Below are 27,722 nucleotides of genomic sequence, written 5' to 3'. Positions count from 1 at the left end.
AATGCCTTTGCCAGTAACAGAATTCCATTAAATAAATTCCACAGATGTTTTATATAACTGCCCCATTTATTTTTTGTTCATTCTCATTTAAACAAAAATATTATAAGTAAGCCTCGCATATTGGAGATTAAAGCATATCAAGTACTGGTAGTTTAGGTGATCAGGTGATGAATTCCATGTAAATGCGAACTAAGCTTTTCTGTTCTCTCTTTGCTCTGATTGTCTATGATTAGTGAAGTACGGTTGTAATTCTGCTAACGATCAGTCAGGTGGTTTTTTACTGCATCTGCTTTCTCCACCTTGGGAGTGCTTGTACATTTCTTGCACTATTGGGATTTCCACATACAGACTTTGGGGCTGGTTAGTGAAGATCCTGTTTGCTGACATGACCTTGACTCAGACTCCTTAAAGATCGGTTTCCAGCAGTGAACAGCCTGATTCAAAGGATCAACCTTCGGAAACGACGAGATTCCCTCATCTTGGGTGGCGTTATTGGCATCTGTACCATCTTACTGCTGCTATATGCTTTTCATTGATGGTTGTTCCCCCATGGACTCTGCCAAACTCATCGCCACCATCCCTCCCCTCCCCCAGTCAAGGCAAAGTGAGTGGGGGAAGCGACAGACTTCAAACAGCCTGCTCCTCCTGGCTGGGAGTGTCAGCATGATGCCTGGAGCTTATGACGGTAGACTGCGACACTGGTTTTGGGTTGAAGCTGCAGTCTTTCTCCTTCCCTGCCATACATCTTCCTTCAGTTAAATTTTTGTGGGATTGGTTTGTCTTTAATTCCCTTTCTCACTGCAAGGTAAGTAAATATGGGATGCTTACCAGAACTGGTAGAACAGTTTCTGTACTCAGCAGTGCTGGGGAGGTCTGGTGTTGGTTGGTAAGTGGAAAAAGACTGTTACGCTTGCCTAGGGGTGGAAACTCGGCAGGAAGCCTGTTTCTCCTGTAGGCCAAGCACAGTACTGAACACTTTCACCCTGTGAGAAGAATATTGCAGCTTTAAGCCAGGTTGCTTTACTACTAAATACATGTTCTGTAATTCTTTTTAACTCATGGTTGAGATACTAGTTATTTCTGCATAATTTGTGCTGTGAAAACTGTGCTTCACATAAATTCCTCGAAGTAAAAAAAAAAAAAAAAAAAAAAAGAGAAAAAAAAGAGGGTTGTTCAAGTTCACTATTTGCACAGAATATGAATAAACTACCCACTGAGGCAGATCTGTAAGGTTTCTTGTGGCTTTAAAGGGACTAACAAGTCCCCCTTTGTAAAAAGGGAGCAGTGTCCTAGCAGCTGTTTACTATAGTGTTCAGTCATCTGAAAAGTGACCAAACATGAGTTCACCTAAAAGTACTCTTTTGGGTGTAAATACTTTGATTTTGGCTGGCATCGTCAAGGTCTTTATAAAGACTTGATAAGCAGTTTGAAACGTCTATATTGTAATTTAGATAAAGTTATTCTAATAGCATTAATATTTTTACACTCTGAGTAGGATATAATCTAAACTGTCAATTGGAAATGAAAATTACGGTGGTTATACCTGAGACAACTGTATCTGTGTGCAAAACTTTCGGACGTAACTCCTCATAGTAAAGATTTGAATGTATGAATAGCGAAACAAGTATTATTTACCCTTGTCTGGGGGAAAGATTTATTTTATTTTTTTTTGTCCAGACATGCAACACGAATCCTGTTGCGTTTGCGTCTCTAAACAAAGCTGATGTCAGGAATGGCTTTGATATTGCAGATTCACAAATTATAGATTTTTCCACTCTTTCAACAGCTCTTTTCCATCTGTCTTATCATAACCCAATAAATTCAGACTGAGGCACTGAAATATCTTTCTAAGAACTTGATTAACTCTTTTTCACAGTCGATTTACAGTGCTCCTAACAGATGTCATGTATGCCATTGCCCACAAATGTCAAAGAGTCTCCAGGTTCTCTTCTGAAACAGAGTTTAGCGGGATGGACGCAATTTTTTACTGCTTTTTATAGTGTCTGTGAAGTATCTGTTGGAGGGAGTAGAGACTTGTGCCTGTGTAGTGTGCAAAACCACACTGTTGCGCCTAAAATGTTTGTATGGATTTGAAGGCTTATTTGCAGACTAATAACTTTGTGCTAAAAAGTCGACAAAGACTTCTACGGTCATCTTGTCGCTGGGATTAGAAAAGCATTGGGAATTAATATGTGTAAAACCATGGGGCTTGTATTTTAAATAAAGGGTGATTATTTGGTTGATTTGGGAATGTTCCTGGTTTGAAATGAAGTCTTTATTAAAGGGGTTTATGCAAAACCTTGATGGGTAAAGGAGGTTTATTAATGAATCTGTGTGTAGGGAGATCAAACCTCTTCTCCTCGATGCTTTTTCTTTGATTCCTCCACCACCCTAAGGGACCCTGATCAGCAGTCGTGCTTCTGTTTAGGATTTGTAGGATTTGATTGCTATATGGTTGACAATATAAGATCTGCAGTATCGTAAATAAATTCATTTATTTAATCTTATAACAAGTCTTTTTACTGGACTTAATGGATTATTTGGTGCATATATTTAATCTTATTGTGTGAAAAAGCTGCTATGAAAAATATGTAGATTATAATAAATATGTAAACATAATTGATTTTTTCATGTTATGGAAATGTTATGGAGGAACTGATATATTTTAGTATAAAATAACGGAAATATGCTGAATTATCTCTTGATAAAGCTTTATTGGAAATGGTTTCAGTATTGGCAACCCCTCCACGCTTTTTGTTTGTGTTGGTTTTGAGACAGAGTTTTGTGTTGAAAAATACATTTAATTAACCTTGTAGTTTCCCCTTCATCATCATCTTGTGGTCCTCTAGCAATGCGAGCAGGTGTTCTGCTTTGCTCTCCCAAGCGGTGCGCTTGCGTCTCGCCAAGGGGAATCCTGAGTGCCTCTAATAACGTGGACCTGTAGCTGGAGCAATGGGCTGTAAAACGAAAACAGTGGATTGTAGTATTCAATCTCGAATCCCAAAATATAGGTTTGTGTGTCTCCTTTTGCTAAATATGTTCTCTGTGATTTTCATTCTGTGTGGTTCCTCTAGGGGAAAAAAAATGTGGTTAAAGAATTCTCATTTCTGCAATTCCTGGCAAAGTTTCAGTTTCGTAACACAACCAAATAGAATTGTGCTAAGATAATTATTGCGAAGCCGTTGAAATGAGAATACAGGCCACATTTCCCACACACACGCTCTTTAAATTTCTACTTTATTCTTGCTAGTACACAAGCACCTACTTTAAACCTGTCCAACAACCTCTTGGCCAGGCGTTAGAACATAAGGGATTGGATTGATAACTGTTGATGCCACGCTTCACATGGATGCAAATATTTTTATCCTCGCTCTTTAGGCTATTTTTTTGTACACGTTTATCTGATCTTGGAGCACTGGTTGCTAGGGCAGGGGAATGGCATTCGGGCAACACCTGGTATTGCCTGTTGATCACTCGTGAGCTGTTCCCGGCGCTCCGTGGGAGTGTGCCGGAGCAAGGGTGGAGGCAGGGCTTTGCTGTCCTGGGTGTCTCTGGGACCAAGCAGTGTGGTGCTTCTGGTAATACGAGAGTTTGCCCTTCCTGGGAAGGCACATTTTCTTCTTAACCAATACTGATTTCAGGAACTTTTGCATGTCCAAGTGTAGAAATTCCTCTGGATTCATTACACTGAATAATCAACTAGAATTTTTCATATGTAGTTTTAGAACTCCTTGGAACATTCTTATGATTACTGTGAGAAGAAACAGTCAGTTCCTCACCGAATGTTGAAAACAAAAAAGCAAAAGTAGGTTTTTAGGTGATGTGAAAGTTTCAGATAAATTCTCAACGGCTTGTCCCCCAGGGCTGTGCCCTCTGAGAGGCCGTGTTCCCCAAAACTGCTGCGTGGGGAGCAAAGTCTGGTTCCCCCTTCTGATGGTGTAACTCAGTCGGGACTATTTTAGCACCCCAAACGTAGCAGCTTGTTTCCCAAGATCACTTGATGCATAACCTTTTCCTATTTTGACGTTTTTTCCCCCCCAAAAAAAAGCTTTTATTTGAAACAGGAAGGAGAGGTAACAACTCTATCACTTCTGAAGGCGAAAATAATTCCAAAACTCTTTATAATAGTGTGGGATTGTGGAGCCCTTCAGAGCAGTGGTCCCGTTGAGCAGTGTGCAGTGCAGGAGACTACGACGAAAGGCACGCTGACACAAAACTGAGCCATATTCTAGCTGACATTTGCAAGTCCTGTTGGTGCCGTGTGTTTCTCCTGTCACCTGGATATTTGAGCCCGGTGGTGATGCTTTCAGTTCTGAATATGTAAGTTGCTGTTGGTCTGTCTACCACTGAGGGAGGGAAGCAGTCTAAATAAATACTCAAGAAAAAAACAACCAAAACCCTTTCTCACAAAATATTCCAGTCCAGACCCTTGTAAACAACTTTCTGATTGCACTTTCTGATTTTTTTGCTTTTCATATAGCTTCTTGAAACTTATTTTATTGTAACTGTAATTATTTTTGTTCTCACCTATTGTGCATTCTCTGTATGTATTGAAAAAGCTTTGATATGTAATTTAATAATAAATTAGAATTCTAAGCAAGGTGCTTGATTCTTTACCTACCTAAACTTCAGGGAAGATGGCAGAGAAGGTTCATCTCTCCAGTTTGGGGTCGCCACTGAACGTACGAATTAGTGTCTTCTCCATTTTTGTGCCAGGCATCAGATGTGATGGAGCATTTCCTGACCCAAAATGCTTGGTTTGGCAGGGTGTGTTCCTTCTCCCCTTCTGCCTCAAGCATCTGCATTGGAAGGGTCTGAATACAGTCATGGCTTTTTTCTTGCTGTTCTTTGACAGGTGGAAGAAGGATGGTTTTCCTTGGAGGTAAGCTTTAAAAAGTTTTCTATGTATCCATAGTATAAAACATTTAATTCCCAAATGCACACTAAAACTGATGCTGATTTGAAGAGCCTTCTCAGGCTCCCTTGTTTTTTAATACAGTTCTCACTAGTTTGGTAGCTTTTTGTCCCCCCCACTTCTCCAATCACAGCGCAAGCACCAAAAATAAGCTGATACTTTGAACACGGTACAAGCAATTGTAAAACTCCAAAGTTCTGTTGTATCCTGTAATTTTCTAGCACCACTGTGGTCTGGAGCACCTCCATCCTCAGATGCTCAAACCAGGTGGCATCGTGCCTGAAGGACCCATCTCTACCTGGTGGTTTTGCAGTTGGTGCTAAATCTTTCAGTGCTGCTGGAGTTTGTTTTCTCAAACAAGAAAATCTGCCTGGCAGCGTGATCCTGGTTTATCTGCGTAAGGCTTGGAGTGAAGAGCGGTGGTTCTCTTCGTTTCAGAGCTGTCATGCTGTGCCAGTAATGCTGCTTTAGAGTAGAGAGACTTCTGTGTCCTTAATGTGCCTACTAAATATTCAGGAATGACCATATGCTTTCTCAAGGGAAGGCTTTGACTGTATGTTTCAAGCTGGAGGAGAAACTTCAAAAACTTTTGAAAATGGAAAGGCGATTCTGGTTTCAGACAGTGGGAAGTGCAGTTAGTTTTTCCAGTTGTGGCGCTGGTAATAAGTGGTGCATAAAATTCCATCTTCATTTGGATTAGAAAATAAATTATTAATGGAGCTGAATCCTTTTCTCCAACTCCCTGTACAGTCAATAATTTATAGTGGCACAGGCGTAAGATATATATTTTTAACCGTCCGCCTCCCAGAACACTCTTGTTCATATTGAAAACTGCTGTCCTTCCTGACTGGCTCGGGCACAGTGGGTGTTCGTGCATTATGGATGAGCCGTGCTCTGCTCCTTCGGTCCTGGTGCAATTCCACGAGCAGATTTCCTGCTGAAAGGGGGCTGAGCGCTCCATTAGACCTTCATATGGAGAGACAGGAGTGTCTTTGTTTCCTCCGTTTCACTGAACGAGGGAGGTGTACTGCTGTGTGAACTTGGGGGTTGACTGTGTTAATAGAAAATCTCTAGGTTTACAGTAGCTGTTCACATTTTCTGCATGCCAGCCCGCTCTCTGAAGTGGGGGTCTTCGGGTGGAAAAGCACTGTGTAAGAGCTTGTGCCTTAGCGTCTGCGCGGTGCTCATTAAACACTCGGAGCCTGCTGCTGCCTTCATCTTCCCCCTTCTCTGCAAGCTGTTTGAGACCGTTACAAACGTGTGTGCTGCCGCTCATCCCTCGCTTAATCTTCCCCTGGCGTTGCAGCCCTCCTTGCTCTTTGTTCTTAATGGGACCCTGAGGCTTTGCTAACCCAGTTTTGCTAGCGCCGCTAGTAAAGCCGGAGAAGTCTGCCCGTAATCAAAGCCCCTCTGCCTTTGAAACAGCATTTGCCATTCTCTCATTGAGGATTATTTTCCCGTTGTCTTTCACACCCTGTGAATCCTCTGGCAGCCGGTGGTGTGATTTTGAGAGGTCTTCTGCAATCGTGTCTGTTCAGGTCTTACATCTTACGTCGTTTTACCTTTCTTTGTCTGCGCACTGCACTGCCTGTCAGATTCTCCTCCCTTTTTTCCTGGGTGTTTGGCTTCAACTAGACGTTTCAAACACATGAATTTATTTTTGGTCTCATAATTTTAATTTTTTTCTTTTTTTAAAAAAAAAGAAAATCATCTATCCTTACTTTGAAGTCCAGAGAGGCTGTCCTAGGGTGACTTGAAGCTTATCGATCAAAGCCACACCTAGAGCTCTGGCTGCAAATTCACTGATAACCACTTTGGTGCATGAGCACAGCATGCTCTTCCACAAATCCTGTGAACAGGTAGGCTTTAGTCCCTTCAGACATTGTTTTGTTTGTTCTCTTACCGTCCTTGCCCATACCCACCTGCCTGATGCAATGTTCTTGGGAGTGGGGACAGTATTCTTCATCTTTTGTCTTTCTAAAGGTGCACTGAGAAGGGTGAGAAGCTCCTTGCTGCAGGTTGTAAAGTCCCGTTGAGCTGCTAGCCGTATGGTGGGAACTTTTCTTAAGATGTTTGGTGGCACGTGTGCCTGGGCATGTCACCTACAGAGCCCTCTGACTTCAGACCTGTGCTGAGCTGGCTTCTTTCAGGGTGAAATCCTGCCGGAATGTTGGATTTTTAAGGGAACCTTTTCTTAAGACTGCAGGATGCTAAGGAATATTGCAAGTGTAAAAAGAAATCACGAGTAGCTGTGAAAATGCTGATCAGGTGTCCCTGGCAGGCTCCGCTATTAACATGCAAATGAACATTTATTACATTAAAAAGTAGCTGGACCGTGCAAGGGTCTTGCCAGCGCTGGAGTCTGGTGGGTACCTGCGTCACGGTGCGGAGCAAGCGGGAGACCCTGTGTGCTTTCCCTACTTCCCAGTGCAGGGAGAGGCTGAACTGACACTTGGGCTTCTCAGCCCCTCGCTGCGAGAGAAATACCCGGGTGGAGAGGCCAAGCGCCGAGGGGGGGTGGATGTGGATATTTCCCTGCTGCACTATAAATGGAGTTCCCTCTAGGTCAGGCGTGTATCACCAGTGCTAAATTTACTTTACAATATTCCTGAGGTGGGGAGATATGTGAGTCAGGTCTATAAAAGCAGGCACTGCTTATGTAAAGAAATACAGCTTAGGAAGGAGGAGGCAGGGGGTGCTCAGCCTGCAGCAGCGACCGGTCCTGGGGTACGTCCGCCCTCGGAACACGTGGGTCTTCGTGGTCAGGGGGCATCTGCACCATCAGGTTCTGTCTGTACCTTACAGCAGGACCGAGGGATCTGCTGGCCAGCCCTTCCTCTGTTTCCATACATTTCAGGAAATGTAAATAACTTTCAAGCCTGTGCTCTGGCTTAGATGAAGGGTGGTTGTTTTTGTTTTTTTTTTTTTTAAAAAAAAAAAGGACAAACATTTTGAGGGATGATAATTCTTGTAATACTTCAGGGAGACGTCAGCTTGAGTTGTGCCCGGTGCCTCTGGGTGGGGAAAGGAGGGATGCTCCTGTGGGGATTTTGGTAGTCAGATCTTTTTCATCTTTTGGGGTACATAAATCTGTCCTTGGGAAATCCGAGGCTGCTGGAGGCAGCTGTGACTTTGCCAGCAGAGCGTGACCATACCCTTTGCCGTGGCAGAGGGGTGGACCTTGGCCATCCTGCACCATCACCAGCCTCCTCAGCTCTAACCGCAGGCACAGCTACATCTCGGGGGAATGAACTTCTCCCACGCTTCCTCAGAAAAAGATATTCCTTAACTCAGCAGCTGAGTCCCTTTTGCCAGCGTGGTGCTGCTGGAGCCCTTTGGAGGCGAGTGCTGGGCTGGGAGCTCGGCGGGGGGCTGAGCCCAGCCATCCCCCGGGCAGGGAACCAAACGGCTCCTAACTCATGTGTTGGGCACTTCAGCTTCTACCCACTGTACATTTTGCAATCGAAAGTCAAGGTTAAGATAGAGCATCACTTTAAAGCTCTAAAGATACCAAGTCTTATCAACATTCCTTTAATTTTATTATGGTTTGCTGTGTACCTAGGCCAGTAAGGAATTACAGTGCGGTGGGTCAGGTGCTGTTCTGTTTTTTTCACCCACCTGCAAGCAATGGAGTGATCTGTTTGCATTGATCCTTGCTGGGAAGGCGTATAAAATACAGGTTTGATGAAATCGGACCTGAGACCAAATAATGGGAAGAAAATGCTTTAGAATCTGCAGCCTATAATTAAACATTTCCAAGAGGCAGCGAGATACAGCGAGCTCAGCAGAAGGAGGCATTTTGCTGGGAAGACTTCCTGTCTTTGCTTTGTTTCATGCTGTGTGCTATTAAAGCAAACAACTTCACAAGCTTCAGAAGCATTCGGCAGCTCTTCACCAAGAATAGCATCTAACATTACAGCTAAGCTGGAAACAATGAGGGCCATCAGGTTTTTGGTTTGCTTGCTTTTGTTTTTCTTAGCAAATAAACTAGGTAGCTTAGCTCATGCAGAAATCCCCATCACTCTATTCTAGGTATTCTAGATGTTGCAAGATGGGAGTTTTCACCTTCTGAAGGATTCAGCAGGAAGGACCATAAGGGAAAAGTCCTCATTTAGAGCAGTGCCTTAATCTGCTGGTGCAATTCATGCTTACCGGTGCAAGCCAGGCTCTCCTGCTTTTCACTTGTGTCAGTCCGAACCACCCTACGAACTGTATCGGATATGTCTTTCCTGATTTAAAAAAAAAAAACACGAGTTTGAGATGTGATAGAAACGTCTACCTTGTGCCACATGGGATCAGCTAGAGCTCTGATGAAATGTCTGGCTGTGTAGATGTGGGAGCCTTGGCTGTGTCGCTCTGTGTTTGCAGGGCAGCAGTGACAGCTTTGAACTGGAGGCAACGTGCAGAGTCGTGCTGCAAAAAAAAGGCTTCGTCTGTAAAGGGGCAGGCTGGTTCTGGGGAGGAAAATAGCAAGACGGAGGCTTTCAGCACCCTTGCAAAGACAGACTCAGTTTTTCTCTGCTCTTTTACTGGAGCCTACCAGGAGTGTGTTTGTTGAACTACTTCAGATTTTGAAGATGTCCACCATACGTCATCTTTTAATCTCTACAGCTAAGAGCCCATCCTGCAAGTAGGGAGAAGTTTGGGGTGCAATCTGTTCTGGTTTTGGCCCAGCATCAGGCTTACAAGCCCCTTGCATCTCTGTGGAGCGGGATGAGCTGTACCAGAGCTGGGCACGTTCGTGTGCTGCTCATCACAAGGTTTTGCTGCTGCAGTTCCGCAGCCCTGAGCTTCCCCACTACGGCTGCACGATGCTGCTGCCTGTGTGGCTGCGGTGGCTGCAGCAGCCCAGGGCTCTGGCTCCGGCACCTCACAAACACCTTGCCAAGATGCTGCCCATGGCTTTGAGGGTACCAGAGGAAACCCTTAGCTGCTCGCTCTTCAACAGCAGCCAGTGTTAGGAGTGAGAGAGAAAATGGAAACGTGTTCCGTGTGCTTTTAATTTGTAGCTCCTGTCTGGAGCAAAATGATGGAAACCAGTTGAAGAACTGGTAACCAACTTTTCATCCTTGACTTAAACCCCAAAGCTCATGCAAATACATTGCAAAGACAAACATTAAGAGGTGAACAGAGAGCCTATAGCATTTAATAGAAAACATATGCAACATGGAAATGGGATGTAAACCTCTTGCTGTTCCTTTGCAAATCTATTATACATGAGCCCATCAGAGCAGCGTATTAATAAAACAGGAGCCCAAAGCACTTGGCACTCCCATCTCTTTAGCGAAACATCAGAAGTGAGGCTATCGGCTCCAGTCTTGGAAGTCTGAAACTTGCATCTGCCCAGCTGCTTTGGTGAAATGATGGAGATGCTCCAAGGGGAATCTCACCACTAAAGGGAAATCGCTCCATGGTGTGGATGTTTTTAGGTAAGATTCTCCTCCTCCTTGACAAAACTGTTGTTCTTTCTTGCTCAGCCTTCTTGCCTGCTGAATTCTTTAAGCAATACGTGAAGAGGGCCAAAGATGGCTTAAAGCAACCTCAGACATCATGTGCTGAGATGCAAATTGCATCTGTTCCTCGAAAGCTCTCCGGGACCACTCTGTCCCAGGCTTTTGTTATGCATGGGTACCACCAACACAGCCATGAGCCCCTTTGCTTTGCTGAACAGCGGAAAGTAAGTTACACTGGATTTTCTTAACATCCACATGTTGCTTCTCCATCAGGACAAATAAAGGTGGCTCTTTGGACCTCCCCTGCGTTCTCAACTGTGATGCCCAGGGCCCTGGTGCAGACAGTAATGCCTCTTGCCCTTCTGGGTGAGCAGAGGCAGCAAGGGGATGCTGCTGCTGGAAAACATGGGCTTCGTACACGGTCCAGCCTTGGCATGAGACGGGAGTAGGTGTAGTGTGGTGTGAGGTTGGACCTGCGTGGCTGTGAGTAAGTGTTCATGGCTGGTGGCTCTTAGAGGATTGAGCAGCACATCTCCTAGCCCTAGCATGGGAAACTGAACATCTAGAACACTGATTTAAGTACTGTTACAAGGGGAGGGTATTTAGGAGTAAGAGCCAGCAGATCTAGCTAAAACTTGCTGTTTCAGAAGCAACGGGGAATGGATGCACCAAATAAATATGCTTTGTTAAAAGCACACCGGCAAGCTGCAGAGCCAGGTGAGGGGTGGGTAGAGCCGCGGGAGGGAAGGGCCGTGGGATAAACACGAAGGCTGAGCTTGTTGCTGGTGTGTTTGGGGCTGCGGAGCCGCTCTGTGGCACTGGGAGCCCGGGCAGCGAGGTACTGGTGCTGTGCTGCCTGAGCCAGAGGAAACCTTGGGGACAGATCCAGTACTGAGGCAAGTCCCAGCTTCCAGGGGCTGGGCTTTGTGTTGTGGGTGACGGCAGAACTAGAACTAATTACTGTTCCTTTGATTGTTTTCTGAGATGCACATGAGGATAACAGATCTGTTTGCCATAAGTTCACGAACACTTAATCTGCATCCTTTCTGGCTTTCAGTACCTGGCAGAGGTTTCCTATTTGTTGATTTTTCACCACCCAAAACCCCCTACAGCTTGCATCCTCCAGAAAAGAGAAGAGGTGTTTATCGTAACGCTGCTTATGGAAACAACAGGTAGACCAAAGCTTTGCTCCGTCGCGTCAGAGGCCAAGGGATCTGGGTTTGCAACACAGAGGTGCTTTTGACCAGTCCGTTCGCCCTGCTGCCTTGCCAACACAGGTGTAGCTGTCTTCTAAATGTGACCACAAGCAGCTCAGTCTGGTTCATCACGGTGTTTGCTGCCGAGTTCTGGCCCAGCGGGCTCCATCGGGTGAGCTGCCCCCAGGGAGCGGAGCCCCGCACCGCCCGGGTGCTGCGGCAGTGCCGGTGGCTCAGCGCTGCCAACATTGCAGAGAATTTACATCTTTTTACCATCATAGGCGTGGATGCGAGTGGAAGCGCTGTGCTCGATACCAGCTCTGGGTCCATAAAGCTTAATTTTTGATCCTGGCGGTGGCACCCACCTCCCGTGTGCATGCTTCCTGGGTGCTGCCTTGCCAGGAGAGGGAAGGAGTCATCCTCGGGAAGCTGCAAGACCGTGTTACCTCCAGTAAGTCCTACCCTGAGGTGGAGTCTGGACAGCTTGAGTGTATTGCTACAGAGAGCTGTGTAAGACAACTAATTAGTCTCAGATATGGCAAGTCTTCTCTCCAAGCCGAGCTGAGTTGGAAGTTGCGTTGCCATTCATTCCCGGAGGATGCCAGAGAAGCGCAGCGAGAGGAGGGTGTTAGGATTCAGCTGAATGAAGTGGTTGTGCACTTCAGCTTCAGTAAGGATCAGTAGCTTTGACTGACTGGCATGCAGTTACACAGAAATAAACTCTGGTAGGCACCCAAGGTGTGTGTTATACACGGCCAACAGCCTTCCAGTCTGGTTGGAAAAACTTCTCCTGGGAAAATTTTCAAGCCTTGGCTTAAGAAACTTTAAAAAGGACTGGCTTCCCAGGAGCTGCTTGCCTTTAGGTTTTTTGAGCGGAGACCAAACGTTGCTGTGCATTCTTGAAATCTGTGGGTTTGATGGATAGTTTTTGGTTTTGAGCAGATTTGGAATTTGTTCTCTTGCACTTGGTTGTGCACCATAGTATCGAACTGCGGCGGCAGGGCCAGCCATAAGAAGCAGTTCCCAGGAACTGCTCCCCATCCCATCCTGGTGTGCTGCAAGCAAGGAGGATTTCTCCTCCTTCCCATGGCATGGCCAGCTGGAGACCCCCCGCCATAGCTGTGCTTCCCGGGGGGCTCAGTGCCGCTTGTCTCTGCGGCACAAAGCTGATCTGTCGGACCTTTCTCTGCTCTGACTTGCACTGTTTTTTCTTCTGCCTTTTGTTTATATGTATTATTTGCAACCCGCTGCACCCAAAACACCAGCTGATCTACCTGCCCTTGTGTGAAGCAGTAGTTAAATGAGTAGTTCAAATATTTTTTTCTCATTTAGACAGAAGAAACAAGTTCAGCTTTGACCATGCATGTTACATTTTAATTTTTTTCTCATGCCAAGAAATACAAAGAAAGTATATAAGATATACTATAATCATCCTGCAGAAAAAGAAACATTTATCAGCAAAGAGAAGCACCCAGCTGCAATTCCTGATGCGTTCATGCTGTGTGGGAAACGTGGCTCTTCCAGTTTGGCTTCAAAGCAGGAGGAGCCGGTGCATGGACGGTGGTTGCAGCGAGGGGAGGATAGACCCTGCACGTCCCCAGAGGATTGTGTCCTGGGCACCATCTATCGAGGGCACCTGCCCTGAAGTGGTGGCAGGGTTGCCTTGGTGAATCCTGCTGCACACGTTCCCTTTCTGATATTTCTAACGCTGGACGGGTATTTATAGGTTTGAATTTATCTACCTACTGGTGTCAGCAAATGCTTTACAAATACTCCCACTCTGAAAAGGCTGCTTCGCCCCCCACCCTTGGCTTGTGTCCAAGCATGGGAGTGTTCAGTCCAAACCTGTCTTTGCCAAAATTAAAGGATGTAAACTGAAAGAAAAAGGACGTTAAATCTGGAATTATTTCAGCTTGACTGTGCAGCCCTGGCTGTGGTTCTGTGATAAGTAACAAAGCGATAGGGCAAGGTTGGGGGTATCAAGAGGGAGGGAAAAAAGAGAAAAAGTCATGGGACCAGCCCAGTGGGTGCATTTCTGCAGCCTCTCCCTGGACTCAGACCAAATGGAAAGAGAGTTTTCATTTTATGTAAAAGGCAGGATCCGTTCCCCTTGTCTACATGGAGAAGTCTGGATTTGGAAAGGTAACTACTGCACTGTATGTGCTGGGGTCTGCAGGCAGCCCCAGTCAGAGGCTTAGAGCAGCACATTCCCTACCCCTCAAAAAACCCTTTCAGTGAAGTGCAGCAATGACGTTTCATTGCCAACAAGACCTGTACCCGATTAAAGGAAAAGCGGAGGGTAGAAGGGAAGAATGTGTGAGACTCGCAGGTTGCTCTCGGGATGGCAATACTGAGGGGAAAGCACGCTGGGCTGGCAAAGATGGGGAGAGGAGGGTAGATCAGAGCGGAGTGAAATACTGACCAGAAGAAGCAAACCCACTGTTAACACAGCAAACTCTGAACTGACATCTTTTCTCACTTTCTTTCCTCCCTCTGTGTTCAGATCCCTTCGGTCTCCTCCACAGGCACCTGGGCGGGCAGCACCCAGCACGTGGCCCTGAGCCCTGTTCTGCGGTCGCATCCTGCGAGGTGCTGGTGTGGAACCGAGCGAGCTGGTTGGCTCGGCGGCGGCAGCTCACTTGTTCAGCTTAAGCCTTTGATCTAATGCTGCTTGTACCCAGCGAGGGCTCTGCTGTGCCACCCGGCAGAGCCCGGCGCTCCCCCAGACCCTGGGGAGAGGAGCCCAGGGACACCAGTGCCAGAAGGCGCCATCAGCCACACGCTCTGCTCGGCGGCTCTTTCCCGAGCGATGCTCACCGGGTATTTATATCCCACCAGGACCTCACACTTGTCGTTCGTAACTCCTACTTCAACTTACATTTAGAGACGTTTCCCACCTTCTCCATCTCTTCAGCAAGCTATCCTCCTACCAGCTCAACTTTGCTGTCAGGTAAGGCTGGGCTGCCACTGCACCGCTCAGATCCCTCGCCTCTCCTTCACCGGGGGGTAGAAGTTGGCCAGACCCTGAGGATTTCGTGACTTGTTATAGTTGCAAGCACAGAAAACGTGACTCTGATGCATGTGCTTAGAGGAGGCTGCAGCAGGTAGCAAAGAGCTGTGACATAAGTAACGGGGCTTGTTCATGGGGATAGAGAGGGAAAGTTGTTCCATGACATAGTTTTTGTGATCGCCCTCCTGTGTGCTAAAAACAAAGTGAAGGAGAGGATGTGCCTGGATGGGGAAAAAAGGTGGTTGCACTTAGGCGAATGCTAAACCAGTGGAAAAATCACGAGGGATGCTGCTGTTCCCCAGATGTGGAGGAGGAACCGTGCCTGCTGGTGGCCTCAGATGAAGTTCTGCCGGGATTTACCTCCTGGTAACACAGTCGCAGGTGAGGTGTGTGTCAGGGGTTGGGGGCTCAGCAACGTCCTCCTTCCCCATCCAAGCTAATGCACCTGGAAAAGCCAAACAGGCAGCTGAGCTGGGATAAAGCCGTGTGTGATGTGGAGAGCCAGGATCTAGTGGCAAAACGTTTGCAAAACATCAGGCTGCACAACGTGCAGGGAAGTTGGGAGAGAAGAGCGAGAAGCCACTTCCCAGATAACCCAGATAAAAAAATCCTTTTTCTAGCACTGGAGAGCCAGGTTACAAGGAGAGAAAATATTTTGTCAGGCATGACTGTAGAGGCTTTCCCCTGGATTTAAATGCAGCATAAGAAAAAAAAAAAAATCAAAGCTGTATTCAAAAGCGTGGTACAATTTTATCTAATCAGAAAGATTTGGAAATGAATTTAGGTGTCTTCGTTTTTTATTATACTTAATAGTGAGATGAGGAGCAGTTGCCTCAGCAGCCCGAGGCTGCTGCCTTCTCCTGCGTTCTGGTACCTCTACTGCTCTGGGACTGCCGGCACTGCTGGCAAGGACCATTGGAGCAGCCTTGCAAAGCCCCCTTGTTCCAATGACTGCAGGCATCCCAGGCCATTTGGATGTGTAGTGTGTGTTTGCCTAGATCCCTTTGGAAAAATCAGATTCAAAGGAAACCTGTATTCATAGGTGGTTCTATTAAAGAGGAGAAAGAAAACCAGGTTTCTGTTGGGGGCTGCACGGTGCATGTGACTCGGAGTAACTTTGCTCTCCGTGCAATTAGAGCAGCGTAATGCTAACCCAGGGGTGGCAGGGTTTGATCCTTTAAATGTGGTAAAGCACTTTAGATAAAAGGCTTTATATAATGATAAAAGAGCATTTAAATTCTTACTTAATAAATACTTGGCGCTCTCAAGTACTACAATGCCTTGCGGTAGTTTTCCCTGAATGCCGGCTCTTCCAGCCCAAGGAGGAGCTTGCTCAGCTCTTACCATAAGCTGAATTTTGGCAGCTTGGAGAGCAAAGGGCAGAAGATGCACAGACGGGCAGTGCTGCCCTTGTGTATCCCAGAAAAAATAACACGTTTTCCAGCAAGCAGCTTTTCAGGTTCAAGCATTAAAGAAGGAATTGTTTGGGGGATTTGATGGGATTTCATCAACCGTCAGATAAGAGTTTGAAACTCCCAGGAGGGTTTCTGGAGAGCTGGGGATGAGGAGCTGTGGTGCTGGCAGGCAGGCTGGCGGTGGTGCGGGTAGGAGCTCACACCCAGCAGTGCTCGGTGGCCCCTGTTTGCTGAAGCTCATAAAAAACGAGTTGCAAAAGAAAGGTCACGAATTTGGTCCAGTTTTGAAGCCAATAGTTTGTAATAAAGCACTGGCCAAGAGGTGGATGGGAATGGAACCCAGGAAAGTGCTGTAGTGATGTGCTATGGCACTCAGCCCCTGGAATCCTTTTTAATGTAGAGAAAAATCTTAAGAGCATCTACGGGATTTTGTCTTTCTTACCCTCTGGTTTCAAATGATGTCTAGCAAAAGAAAACACTTTAAAGAGGAGCAATGAAACAGGTGACAAGAATTCTCACAGTGATGCCCATGGCTTTGCACCTTAGTTACTGCTGAGTTACTGCAGCATGGATTTACAATGACCCCACGCGTGCACGTGCCCACTCACACGGTCCGGAGAAATTAGTGCCGAGCCATTTCCATGCTGTGGAGATTCTTAGGGTGTGCAGCAGATTCTCCATGTAGACAAGCCCTCAGATGCATTAGATTTGGTCTAAGGTTTGGGTTTTGTTTTTTTTCAGGAGATTGATGGTCGGGAGCAGGAGTGCCCTGAATCACCTTGGTTCTCAGCGCAGTCCCGATTTCTGGAGTGCAACTCTTGGTCATGTACTTGTGCCCGCAAAGTTTGGGTAAATTTTGGTAAAAGAGAGGCTCAGCTAGTACGGAGCAAATAGATATGGCCAGAAGTCATCTACAAAGCCTGAATAAAATAATAGGCAATGAAACTTTGCATAGTCTGGGTGGCCGGGTAGAAGACCAGCCCCAGTAACAATCCGCAGTGAGGACAGGGTGAGGGGGAAGGAGGAATGGGGCTGAACGGATGCTCAAGGGAGTGTGTCGCATTTGGATCCCACGGGAAACAGCCAAGGGAGCTGTGCGGTGTGGAAGACGTGGCGGGGCACAGGGTACCTATAGGCTGATCAGGAGGAGCAAGGTCTATTTCCTTGTTATGTTAAATACAAAACATTAAAAAATAATACTACTCGTGGAACTGACCCCAGCCAGCTCTGGGGATGCTGGAGATTTTCAGAGATGCAGAAGAGCGTGTGAGGGAAGCGGGGTCTTAAACTTCTCCATGCCTCTGAAAATCTCCTGGCAGGCCCCAAGCTGAAGCCCAGAAGGGCTGGGGAGATGAGCACTGACAGCGATGGGGTCTGGGTCACGCAGAAGCTTTTGTGTGATGAAGGTGATGTGAGGTGTGTGTAAGCGGGTAGAATGGGCTCTCCGTGCCTTGGTACCGCTGCTACAGATCAACCAGGCTCTTGTCTCAGCGCCATGAGTATTAACCTCGCTTTGGGTGCACAGAGAGAGAAACAGGCGGGTTCACAGAGAAAGCGTTATTTTTCCTTCCATTAAAAACCCCACCATGGAATCGGGGTGAGGAGGAGCCTGGGGTTCTCATGCAGCAACATCCTGCCCTGCCAGCTCTGAGATCTGCCCTAAGTGATAAAAGAGCTCATAGGAACAGACATGGAGAACATTCCCAAAGGCATGCAAATGGTCATTGTCTCTTTTTTTTTTTTTCATCAAAAATACAAAAGCACCCACCACATCCTCCAGCTTTTGCGGCTGCATTTTGTTCGAAGCAGAGCCGTGGTCCTGCTGCAGCTCTGCTCTCCCTCCTCCTCCATGGAACAGCTCTCAGCTCCTGATGGCAGTTTGAGCTTTGTTTTTGTTTTGTTTTTTGTTTGTTTTTTGTTTGTTTTTTTGTAGAGACAGAGAATCTGATGATTTAAAAACCAACAACCCCCAAAAAATTCAGTGACTTGTGCCAAAATTCTTAGGAGGGTTCCTCAAAATGTCCTGTTCTTGCCTTAATATTTTCTTTTAAAATAAGCTTCGTTCTTGAAACTCTCTCCTTCTCTTGCACTTTAGTTGTCTCCCCGCTCCGTGAGTTTTGCTGGAGGGGAATGAGGTAGTGGATTTCCCCCTTCTCCTCTCCGCTTGGCGTCTGATGTCCTTTCCCATTCCTTCTTGCGATGTTTTTTTAGCCCATCACTTGTACCAACTCATTTCCAAGAGGTGGTGAAGTAGAAGCATGCGTTCCTTCGGACGGCGCTCCAGAGCAGGCTGTCCAGGGCTGCCCACCTACACTGTGACAATTTTTTGTTGCAAGGCTGAAAGTAAAAACCCCAAAAGGAAAGTTGTCTTCCTCCTCTTCGAGGTATTTGCATGCTAAAACGTCTTCTAGGAAACTGTAAAACAAAGAGAGTCTTAGGGCAGCTTCTGGTAGTCACAGATGTTTCCCTTATGCTCTTGGTTTGGGTTTTGTGTGTTTCTGAGGTTCCCATTTGCCCAAGCTGCGCGCTGGTTTGGCAGGTGGGTTTGTGTTTGGGGACTTCCCCAAATATTTTGGGCTTGCATTTCTGGGCAGGGTGGTTTGTGTCCTGAAACCCTTCCGTTTTTACCCCACTACGCTCTTCTAAACCCACCACAGCCTTTGCCAGGGGGACCTGGCGTGGTCACCACTGCACTACGGGACAGTGCAGGGAGGACTTTCCAGTCTGGCCGTTTGAACCGCGTGTGTTGCTCCTGCAGGGAGCCCATGCTCCAAGGTGTTTTGCACATGTGTGTGCAGCTGTGCAGCTGCAGCTGATGATGCAGCCTAGACCACACAGGCGCTTAGTGCCCTACCACTGCGGTTGGGGTGGGAATGGAGCACCACCTGCCCCAGGGGGGTGGTGGAGGGTGGGCAGGGTTGTCCTGTACACTAGGCTGGAGCCAGGTGAGGTTCCTGCTCTATCTAGGCTGGGGAAAAGAGAAGGAGATGTTACCTCTGATGCCAAGTGAAATGTAGAGCACGATGATGATGGTCCCCAGGATAATGGAGACGATGCTGAGCAGCCTGGCCATGCGTCCCAGTCGCCGGGCTCCGTCCATGTCCCCTTGCTGCCCACTGTTCCTCGACTGTGGGGAAACACAGAAAGCGGCTCTTAAGAATGACCACAGCCCTGGGGCACCTCTCTGGCTGTAGCCCCAGAATGTGAGCTGCTGCGTCATCGAGCACTACATCTCCCACCCTGGGCTCTCGCAGGGTGGCACACAAACGCCCTCGGTGAGCCCACTGCTTCCGCAGCCTGGGGTCCTGCTAACATGATGTGCCTGGAGAAGCCCACTCAGATGCTGTCTGCTTGCCCTGGGTAGGAGCTGGCCTGGCTCGAGTCTGTCTTTGTTGAAGTAACTAAGAAATAGTCCCGGCATGGGACAGGAGGCACCACATGGCCCCAGCCAGCTGCAACCCCTCTCTGATTCTTTCATGGAAAACCCTGAAATTCTGGACTTCAGCCCCCAGAGCAGCTCACTTCTAGGGAGCCGCATCCCCCAGGGGCACTGCTGCCCTTCTGCAGCTCACGTACAGGAAAAGCATCCTGCCCCTGCCTCCCGCTGCAAATGTCTGTATTGAGAAGCCATGTATATTGTGAGTTTAACCATCACCGACAAACTGGGAAATAATAATAAAAAAAAAAGCAGTGACATTTCCAAGCAGCATGTAGCCTCATGGCTGGCTGTTGGAGCTGAGTGTGAGCGTGAGAGGAACGGGCTTTGATAAAGTGGGCAGGGACTGCTGGCTTTCAGCTTGTGATGGGATGTGCTGTGGTGCCTCTGCATTACCCTCGGTTCCTGCATCGATGGGTTGTGTTCACCATCCCTGTTCTCACATGTACTTCTCCTACAGCAAATTCCTGCTCTTGTGTGTGCTGTAGGGAGGGAAGGAACAGTCCATATAGCTTCTTTATTCACCTTCTAGTTTCATTGGATTTCCCCTGCTGCTCTATTGATTTCTTTGAGCAGCTCAGTGAAAGCTTTCCTCTGCTCTGTAACTAAAAAAAAGTGCTCCCTGGCTGTGACAGGGCTGAGGAATGGGACTGGAAAGGCACTAGTAGGTGCCTGGAAATTATTGTGTGTGGACTCATTAAGGGATGAAGAGAGATCCCCAAGAGTTGAAGCTAGAACAGGAGTTGCCTGGCGCTGATGTTGGTGGGCACCAGCGTCTTAACGGGAGGCTCTTGGTGGGGTAAATTGCGGTGGTCCTTGTCTTTGGGAACAAGGGGAAGCCCCGGGTGAATGGAGAACACAGCTAGGAGGTTCCCTTGGAAGGTTTGGTTTTTGCTCGGCAGAGATCCAGACCTGGGAGGCATCTTGAGGGGGTCAGTGAAGCATCCCCAGGGTCTGCCCACCAGTGCTGCCCACCACAAGGGACTGGATGGGTTGAGCAGGATTTGGGCTCACACCCAAAGTGGAAAAATGTAAGACTGGATGAGCATGGGCTCACCAAGACCTTGCCTAGCACCTGACGGGGTGGTGAGGGTGCTGCTGTGGCCTGACTCCTCTGAGCTTCAGTGCCACCTCTCTTAGTGCCCTGTGCTCAGCAGCACCGCTGACCCACCAGGCAGCAGAAACCTCCACCGATGCCCACACACACGGTGCCTGGAGACCGAGCACAGCTCCTCAGAAAAACTACAATACACAGATGCATCGTAAACTTTCCGAGGAAGTGATTCAGTAAGGACTGATCTTGTTTCTTGTTCTTGTGATGGGTAATCATTTGGTTCCCAAGTGAAAAAATACCGAAAGTAAGAATTCCTGGGGAGGGAGAAGCATTCCTGCTGAGAGAGGAACCCACGGTGCTCCCCAGCCTGCCGGCGCGAGCGTGCTGGGCTTCCTGCACTTGGCGGAGGGAGGACCTAGCACTTAGCAGAAGGGCAGCTGTGCAGTACCACGGCGAGGTTATTACAGTGAAATTACTCACCGTGCGTCAGCATTTGCTGCGTGTGCGGTGGAGAGGCTGGAGCCCCTCCATCAGCAAACAGGAGCTCCCTGCTCAGGAAGAGGCAGACGGGCTGTGACTGGCACGGCTCTCCAGACCGAAAAGCCTTCCCAAATTCATGCAGCGTCCTTCTGCCTCCCATGAAACCCATTGGGAAGGGGGTTTGGAGTGGAGGGAAATTGGATAAGGGGTTTTAAATTCCATTGGTAACATTTTCACTTGGTTGGGAAGGCTTGGAGTGGGGGGAAAGAGAAATAGGGTAGGCTGGGGGGAGGAGGAAGCCCAGGGCACAGGTCTGCCACCTTGATCGAGTGGAGGAGTCAGGCAACACCCCCCCCCTCGGCTTCACTGGGAACAGGGTTTTGTAGATGCTTTAACTGCCTTGAAGCGCTTCCTCTTTCTTTAGAGATGCTTTTAAGCATTTAATGTTTTTACATGGGTTAAAGGCTTCTCCCCCTGCCCCATCATCTCCAGCCATGCTGCCTTTGCCAAACTGGGTCCCAGGAGAAGAGGGAGATGTGGGGCAGGCTGTGGGGCTGGCAGCTCCCCATAGCTCTATGCTGTGTGCTGGCTCCCCCCTTTGAAGCACGGCTGCTAAAAGTGGGGAAACTCCAAGTTAAACAAGAAATATGCTAGTGAAAAAGACTTAAAGGTAGAGGTATACTAAAACGATCCTACTTCCCTTTCAAAAAAATGTGTATCTCAGAAATAACTGCGCTGGAAAGGGTCCCCTGTCAAATTTTTTTAAAAAATAATAAAATCAGGAGTCAGGAGGCCTAGCACAGTTCCAGCACTAACCGTGAAACATCACTGAGCATTCAAACAAATAAATACTTCATGTTCCTACTCCATTTCCCATTAATTTTGCTTTAATACCACTACCCTCTTGGCAGCACCATGACTAAAAAGGTCCCCAGCTCCAGCCCAGGCTGTGCGCTGGCTGCTGCTCCATAGTGCTTGGGTAGGTAACGTGCAGCTTTGAAGGTTTCCATGTACTCCTTTTGATTTGCATCACCATGTAAATAACACAGCAAAGCCTCAAACATGCGACTGCTCCCATTGCCTGGCTGTGAATGTCCGGCTCCGCTTGCGCGTCACCCTGTGTAACAACATCCCCACTGCTGCCACCGAGGGACTGCAAAACCCGGTTCGTCCTGGTCTCAACAGCACATGTGACAGACCGTATCTACAAGCGATGGGATGCAGCCAAGAGCCTCTTTTTTCATTACACAACAGGAGTTTGTAATGAAATAATGACAAAATGAAGCCTCACGGGCTGGTGGCAAGAGATGGGAAGGATGCGGTAGCCCCATGATTGACAAGATCCCTGCCCTGCTCACTGACAGCTTCCAACATTTGGGATTAATTTTTTTTTAAGTTCCAGTTTTTGTAACACATGTAACATTTTTGCAGGGTGTGGGTTAGATTGCAATGAAATATGCAGTTTTAGCCGTCTTCTAGGGAAAATATATAGGCTAACGAAGTCGGTATATTTATCACTACAGCTTCTGGAAGTGTTTACTGCTCATTTATCCTGAACAATTATGAAAATTGCATCAGCATTGGCATGGGATGTTTAGCAAGCATTTGTTACTGTACATATATTATTCATCGGCGTGGAACGGTTTGATTATAGCTCTCTAGTATCACTAATCCTGTGTTTCGCTTTCCACATAAAAACATTAACATCTTGTTTATTAATCAAGACTTGCTGATGAAGAATATCTCCAAAAGGCTTGAGGGCTACAGGGGCAGAGTCACTGTGTGTGTGCCAGGGGACTCCCTATTACAGTGGAGTATTAGCAAATCTGAAGGACCCTGGAAATGGGGCTGGAAGAGGAGGCTGTTCCACGGCACCCACGGGGCCAGGTAAGTCTGGGTGATTCAAAAGAATTGTTGATCTATCATGTTTTCAAATTGCCATCTAAGTTACTGATCAGAAGGTTTTTTTTTCCCCTTAACAGATCACCTAGGTTGCCTTGTTGCAAATGAAGGCAATTACTTTTTTGTGCTAGCCCCAGGGACGGAGAAGATGAATCGTCACCTCCTCTTCCCCGCAGTCTTTCCCGATTTATGAACTGGCTTTGGATGCACTCTGCTGCCTTCCACAGTTACTCAGGATAAATCATTAATCCTCCACACTTGCATTTTGTTGAAGAATCCACAGTTACTCAGGATAAATCATTAATCCTCCACGCTTGCATTTTGTTGAAGAAAACATTCCAAGAGAGGTACAAGTCAACATCAGACTTGGATAGATGACTGTGCCCTTTAAAATTAGTAGGGGTAGTTTAACTTCTCCCCCATCTTTTGGGAATGACAGCACTTACTCCGGACACCAAGTGCTGTGCAGAATTGCCCTTGATGTTACTACATGCTGGTTCTGGCTGGATTTACCCCTCTTTTTCACTTCATTTTCTCGGAGTTCTGTACACTGGTAAGTGGCCTGTCTGCTTCTTCCCCCGATGTGGCTGCACTTTGATAGGAAGGGGAAGGGATCTGAGAACAGCAATGCAGCCTGTGTGTGTGTGTGTGTGTGGTACCTAGCCCTGCCCTGCCCTCCTCTGAGACGGGTCCCAGGGGGCTGCCCTTGTGTACGGCAGCCCTGCTCTCTGGCTCGGGGAGGGACCCCAACCCCTTAGTGCAGCCAGGACCTTGCTTGGCCAACAAAACACATCCAAGGGTCAGTGGAGGAGCCTCCAGGTAACTCGTTTCCACAAGACCAGCATTATCAGGAACAGACTGGGGGCTAGAACAGATTTTTTTTTTTTCCACTTCTGGCCATAGGCCCTGCTGGGATCTGAGATCAGCTTTTGAAAAATGATTTATGAGACACTAAACCCAAAAGCATTCATTTGCTTTTCTCTCTGGTTGCTGCTTATTACCCAGAAAAAAGCTTTCATGTGCAAAAAGCATTGACTTAGGAAAGAAAAATACAATTGCAGAGCTAAAGGAATGTCAGCACATTGTGGGAAGGTCCCCCTGCCCCCTCCCCCCCCCCCCCCCAGGCACCAGACATTGCAAGAACCTGCTTCCTGCTCAGATTTGTCCATGATCGGCTGCTCCTGGGTTTTATTCTGTGGGGAGACCTATGCCTTGGGAGCCTTGGGAGTCACTGGGAACTAAATTCCTCCCTGGTGTAAGCAGGTGAAACATCAGCTGATGCCCCCGGAGCTGTTCCTGCTGGCAGGGAGACCCAGCCAGATGTTTCCTGGCTCCCTGGGGACAGCACGGAGCAAGGATCGCTCCTCATCCTGCTCTGCTGGCGCTGTGCGGGGATCCCTGGATGGCAGGTGTGTGTGTAGGGGGGGTGATGGTATAAGCATGGTCAGGACTAGAAAGGGCATTAATAAATTAAGCATCCCATGGGAGAGGGAGTGCAAGGATGACTGTGAAGGGGCCATGGGATGCACACTGACTACTAATGTGCCGTGTGTGCTAGAAACCTTGTCCTGGAGAACAAGCTCATCCAAGTGTGCCTTCTGCCTCAGTGGCCAGAGGGGGCTGGGGCTGGGCATCCCCTTCCCCAGGGCTGGGTGGGCACTGGGCAGTGCTGTCAAGGGCTTTGGAAGCATAGGGCAACCAAATAGTCTTATTGCCTTGTTGGTCCTGCTTCCCTTTGGGTTTAACACAGTAAATACACCCCCACACCTGGCTGTCTAACAGTATTAACTGACTCCTGCTCTCTTTTTACTGTTTACTCTTCTACTCCATGGGGCTTATTTGGCCCAAGGCACATCCCCTGGATGCTCCATCCGCTGGAGGCTCTAACTCCTGCAAGGGAGAGTGTGAGAATCTATTTTGCATGAAGGCTAATGTGGTTGGAAAATCCCCGTGAGAGACCTTGTTTATTACCATGGATATGCAATACCCAGCTGCTTTCCCTCTCATTGCAGTGCAAAGCCAAACAAGGCTGGCTGGCTTCCCCGTATGCTGCCTAAACAGGCTCTGCCACACAACTGTACTACGCAGATGACAGCTGGCACTGGCAGAAATGATGATTCCTCCTCAAAATGGAAACTGGTCTCTCTAGAGAGCTTTCTGTGGCAACCACCAGCGTCTGTCTTCAAGTTGTTGGCGGTTTTGGGGGAAGTGCTGGCTGCAGGTGCCCCTCAGTGTATTTCTTTGTGGTAAGCAGGTCATTGCTTTCCCTGAGCTGATTTTCAAAGAGAAGATCTGCCGCTGTTGCAAATCAAGAGGATGGAAGATGCCCGGGGGCTGTGGAGCAGTGGGGAATGGTGATGGGTAAGGGGCTGGATGTCCTTGTGGGGCTGTGCTGCCTGAGCCACCTGTACCCCAGATGGGTGAGGGGCCGGCTGGCTGCAATTCTCCCCTGCTCTGGTCTTGGTGTGTTTGCCGAAGTGTGCGAGATGTTTAATGGGGAAAATTGCTTCTTCAGGGTGACTGAAAGAGCTGCAGGGCAGCCTGTCCCTTGGAAGTGTCCGAGAACAGGACCCGGGCTCCAGCCAGGGGCTCCCCAGGGCGGCAGGGCTGGGATTGGCTCTAGGAGGTGCAGAGGGAGATCCCTTGTCCTTGCTTCGCCTCGCAGCTCCTTCCCGGGAAGCTCGGCGAGTCGCTCCGGGTGGCTGCCTGGCGGCAGGGACCAGGCTTCCCGGAGCCACCGGGCTTCCCGGAGCCCTGTCCTGGGTGCACCGGGATCCCAGCCCCAAATCCCGGGCAGCCCGCTCCATCTCCATCCCGCCACCTCCCCGCGAGCTGCACCGGGCTCGGGCTCCGGTCGCTGCCCGGACCCCGATCGCAGCGTCTTGCGGGGAGCCGAGCGGGGGGCACTGCCTGGCCGGGCCCCCCGCGCTCCCGGCTGCGCGGCGGCAGCTGTGCGGGCCCCCCCCGGGCCGCCACCCCCGCCCCCCGGCCGCTCCCGCCTGGCCCGCTCCCGCCGCGCCCCCCGCCCGGCCGGTGCAGCACCGCGGACAGCTCCGGGAGGCCCCGCTCCAGCCGTCGATGGGCGGCGGCGGCGGGGGGAGCCCGGAGGAACCGGGGGGAACCGGGGGGTACCGGGCGCACGGCGGGTCCCGCACTCACCATGATGGAGAAGACGAGGGCCACGACGTTGATGGGCCAGACGGGGCAGAAGCAGGAGAAGATGGCGAGCACCAGGTAGTCCCGCGGGCGGCCCTGCTCCGGTGCCGCCGTACTGGTGGCCGTGGAGGAGGCTCTGCCCAGGCTGAGCCGCGACGGCGACAGCGGGGCCGCCTCCAGGTGCCCCACCGACACCGACTTGTAGGCGAGCCCGTGCCCGTTGCGCTCCGCCTCGCCAGGCAAGGCGGCCGTGAAGGATTTGGAGCCGCGGAGGCCCTTCTCCTCCCGGCCCTCGGTCGCCGCCAGCAGCTTCTCGGTCTCCTGGAAGCGGGTGGGCAGCGCCGTGCCCGAGCCCGAGCCCGAGCCCGAGCCCCCGGGCGCGGAGCCGCTGCTCGCCATGGCCCGGCGGAGCGGGCTCCGAGAGCGCCCCGCCGCCGCCGCTCTGCGCCCGGGGCCCACCGCCCCGCGGGAGGCCGTGCCGGAGGAGGGGCCAGCCCGGCTCGGCCCCCGGGGCAGGATCGGGGCCACGGACCGCCCCCGGGGTGTCCCCGTTCCCCCCCGCCCGCCCCCGGGCCGCGCTCAGCCCCCGCCCGGCGCGGTGCAGGCGGGGCCGCTGCCCCCGGGGATGCTGGCAGGGATGCGCTGGGGAAGCCGGGGTGTCCCCTGTCACCTCCAGCCCGGGGCTCTCTCCCGCCCCACCGACCCCCCCGCTCTTCCCGGGGGTCCCCCGGGCTCTGCTGAAGCGGCACGGGAGAGCCCAGCCCCGGAGGCACGGGCGGTGCCGAGGGCGCTCGGTGCTGGGTGGCCGGTACACATCGCCCTGCCGCCCCTGGGTCCCCCCCACTCAAAGCCTGTCCCCAGGCAGGTGGGGGACATGCAACACAGACCAGACCCACGACCTTCTTATCCCTGTGCGGAGGGGTTTGAGCTGGCAGGGCCGCAAGGGGCTGCCCGAAGGGGGTGTCTGGGCGGCGGGTGGGTGCCCGGTGGTGCCCCCGGCTCCAGCTGCTCTGGGAAAGCACCCTCGGTGGGCACAGGGTGAGTGGGCCTTGCATGTGCTGTGCTGAGCTTGGCCTGCCCTCCCTGCACATGGGTGACCCTAGGGAGGTGGCAGCTGGGGACAGGGGTACCAGCTCAGCGACAGGTATTGTGTCCCTACGCAGGGCCTGCAAAGGAGGAAGGATGCTGGTGCAGGGGTACGTTACATCCCATAAAGCAAACTACAGTATCCTTGGGAGCCAGGGGTCTTGGAAGGGGCGGGAGGGAGAGCTAAAATACCCCACAGAGCCTGGGTGCCTGGCAAAGATGGATGTTTTCCACCCATTCTGTATGATGCTTCAGTTCCAAATTTGTCAGGGATTTCCCTGGCAGTGAGTGCCATCTACGGGGCGCACCCAGCACCTTATGCCTCTCCGAGAGGTGCCCAAAGAGCCTGCTGCTAGCTGGGGCCCGCTGCCCAGCCCTGCCCACAGCCTGCCAGGCTGCTGCACCCCACCTGCCCCCCAGGACTTACCCCATCCTGCAGCCTCCAGACAGAATTAGGCCCTACGTTTCGTAAATGTGAACCTGAGAGCAGTGGGGTGACCCTGCTTATGGGAGGAGGGTGGGTGTCTCACAGGGTTATCTGCCTCCCCACCCCACTCCTTCCTTTCTGGCCGTCTGCTTCCATCTGTCTCGCTTTAACTGACCACTGAAGCCAGGGATA

General features: G+C 49.7%; 2 protein-coding genes across 4 annotated transcripts in view; one reads left to right on the top strand and one right to left on the bottom strand.

The window, feature by feature from the left end:
• The window catches only part of GOSR1 (golgi SNAP receptor complex member 1), a 31,587-nt gene extending 29,289 nt beyond the window's left edge, over positions 1–2,298 (top strand). For all 3 annotated transcript variants that reach the window (XM_037372948.1, XM_037372959.1, XM_037372941.1), the window contains one exon: positions 412–2,298. In XM_037372948.1, coding sequence (XP_037228845.1) covers positions 412–536 — 125 coding nt within the window. In that variant the 3' untranslated portion in view covers positions 537–2,298. The remainder of the gene's footprint in view (positions 1–411) is intronic.
• On the bottom strand, positions 1,663–26,493 carry TRARG1 (trafficking regulator of GLUT4 (SLC2A4) 1). Its single transcript, XM_037372971.1, has 3 exons — positions 26,021–26,493; positions 18,984–19,116; positions 1,663–18,404 (listed from the first exon to the last, which is right to left on the bottom strand). Exons 1-3 carry the CDS (start codon positions 26,414–26,416, stop codon positions 18,397–18,399), a joined length of 537 nt encoding a protein of 178 aa, XP_037228868.1. The 5' UTR covers positions 26,417–26,493; the 3' UTR covers positions 1,663–18,396.
• Positions 26,494–27,722: the final 1,229 nt, after the last annotated feature.

The sequence above is a fragment of the Falco rusticolus genome, chromosome 1 (genome assembly GCF_015220075.1).
Source record: "Falco rusticolus isolate bFalRus1 chromosome 1, bFalRus1.pri, whole genome shotgun sequence".
Taxonomy (NCBI): Eukaryota; Metazoa; Chordata; class Aves; order Falconiformes; family Falconidae; genus Falco; species Falco rusticolus.
The sequence above is the reverse complement of the archived record's forward strand: the minus strand, read 5'-3'. Positions and strand labels throughout refer to the sequence as shown.

What these genes read in the sequence shown, in the direction of transcription:
- TRARG1 (XM_037372971.1), bottom strand. Translation starts at nt 26,416, where the DNA reads ATGGCGAGCAGCGGCTCCGCGCCCGGGGGCTCGGGCTCGGGCTCGGGC. An exon ending in CCCTCGTCTTCTCCATCATG is followed by an intron (nt 19,117 to 26,020) that starts GTGAGTGCGGGA and finishes GTTTCCCCACAG; the next exon opens with TCGAGGAACAGTGGGCAGCA.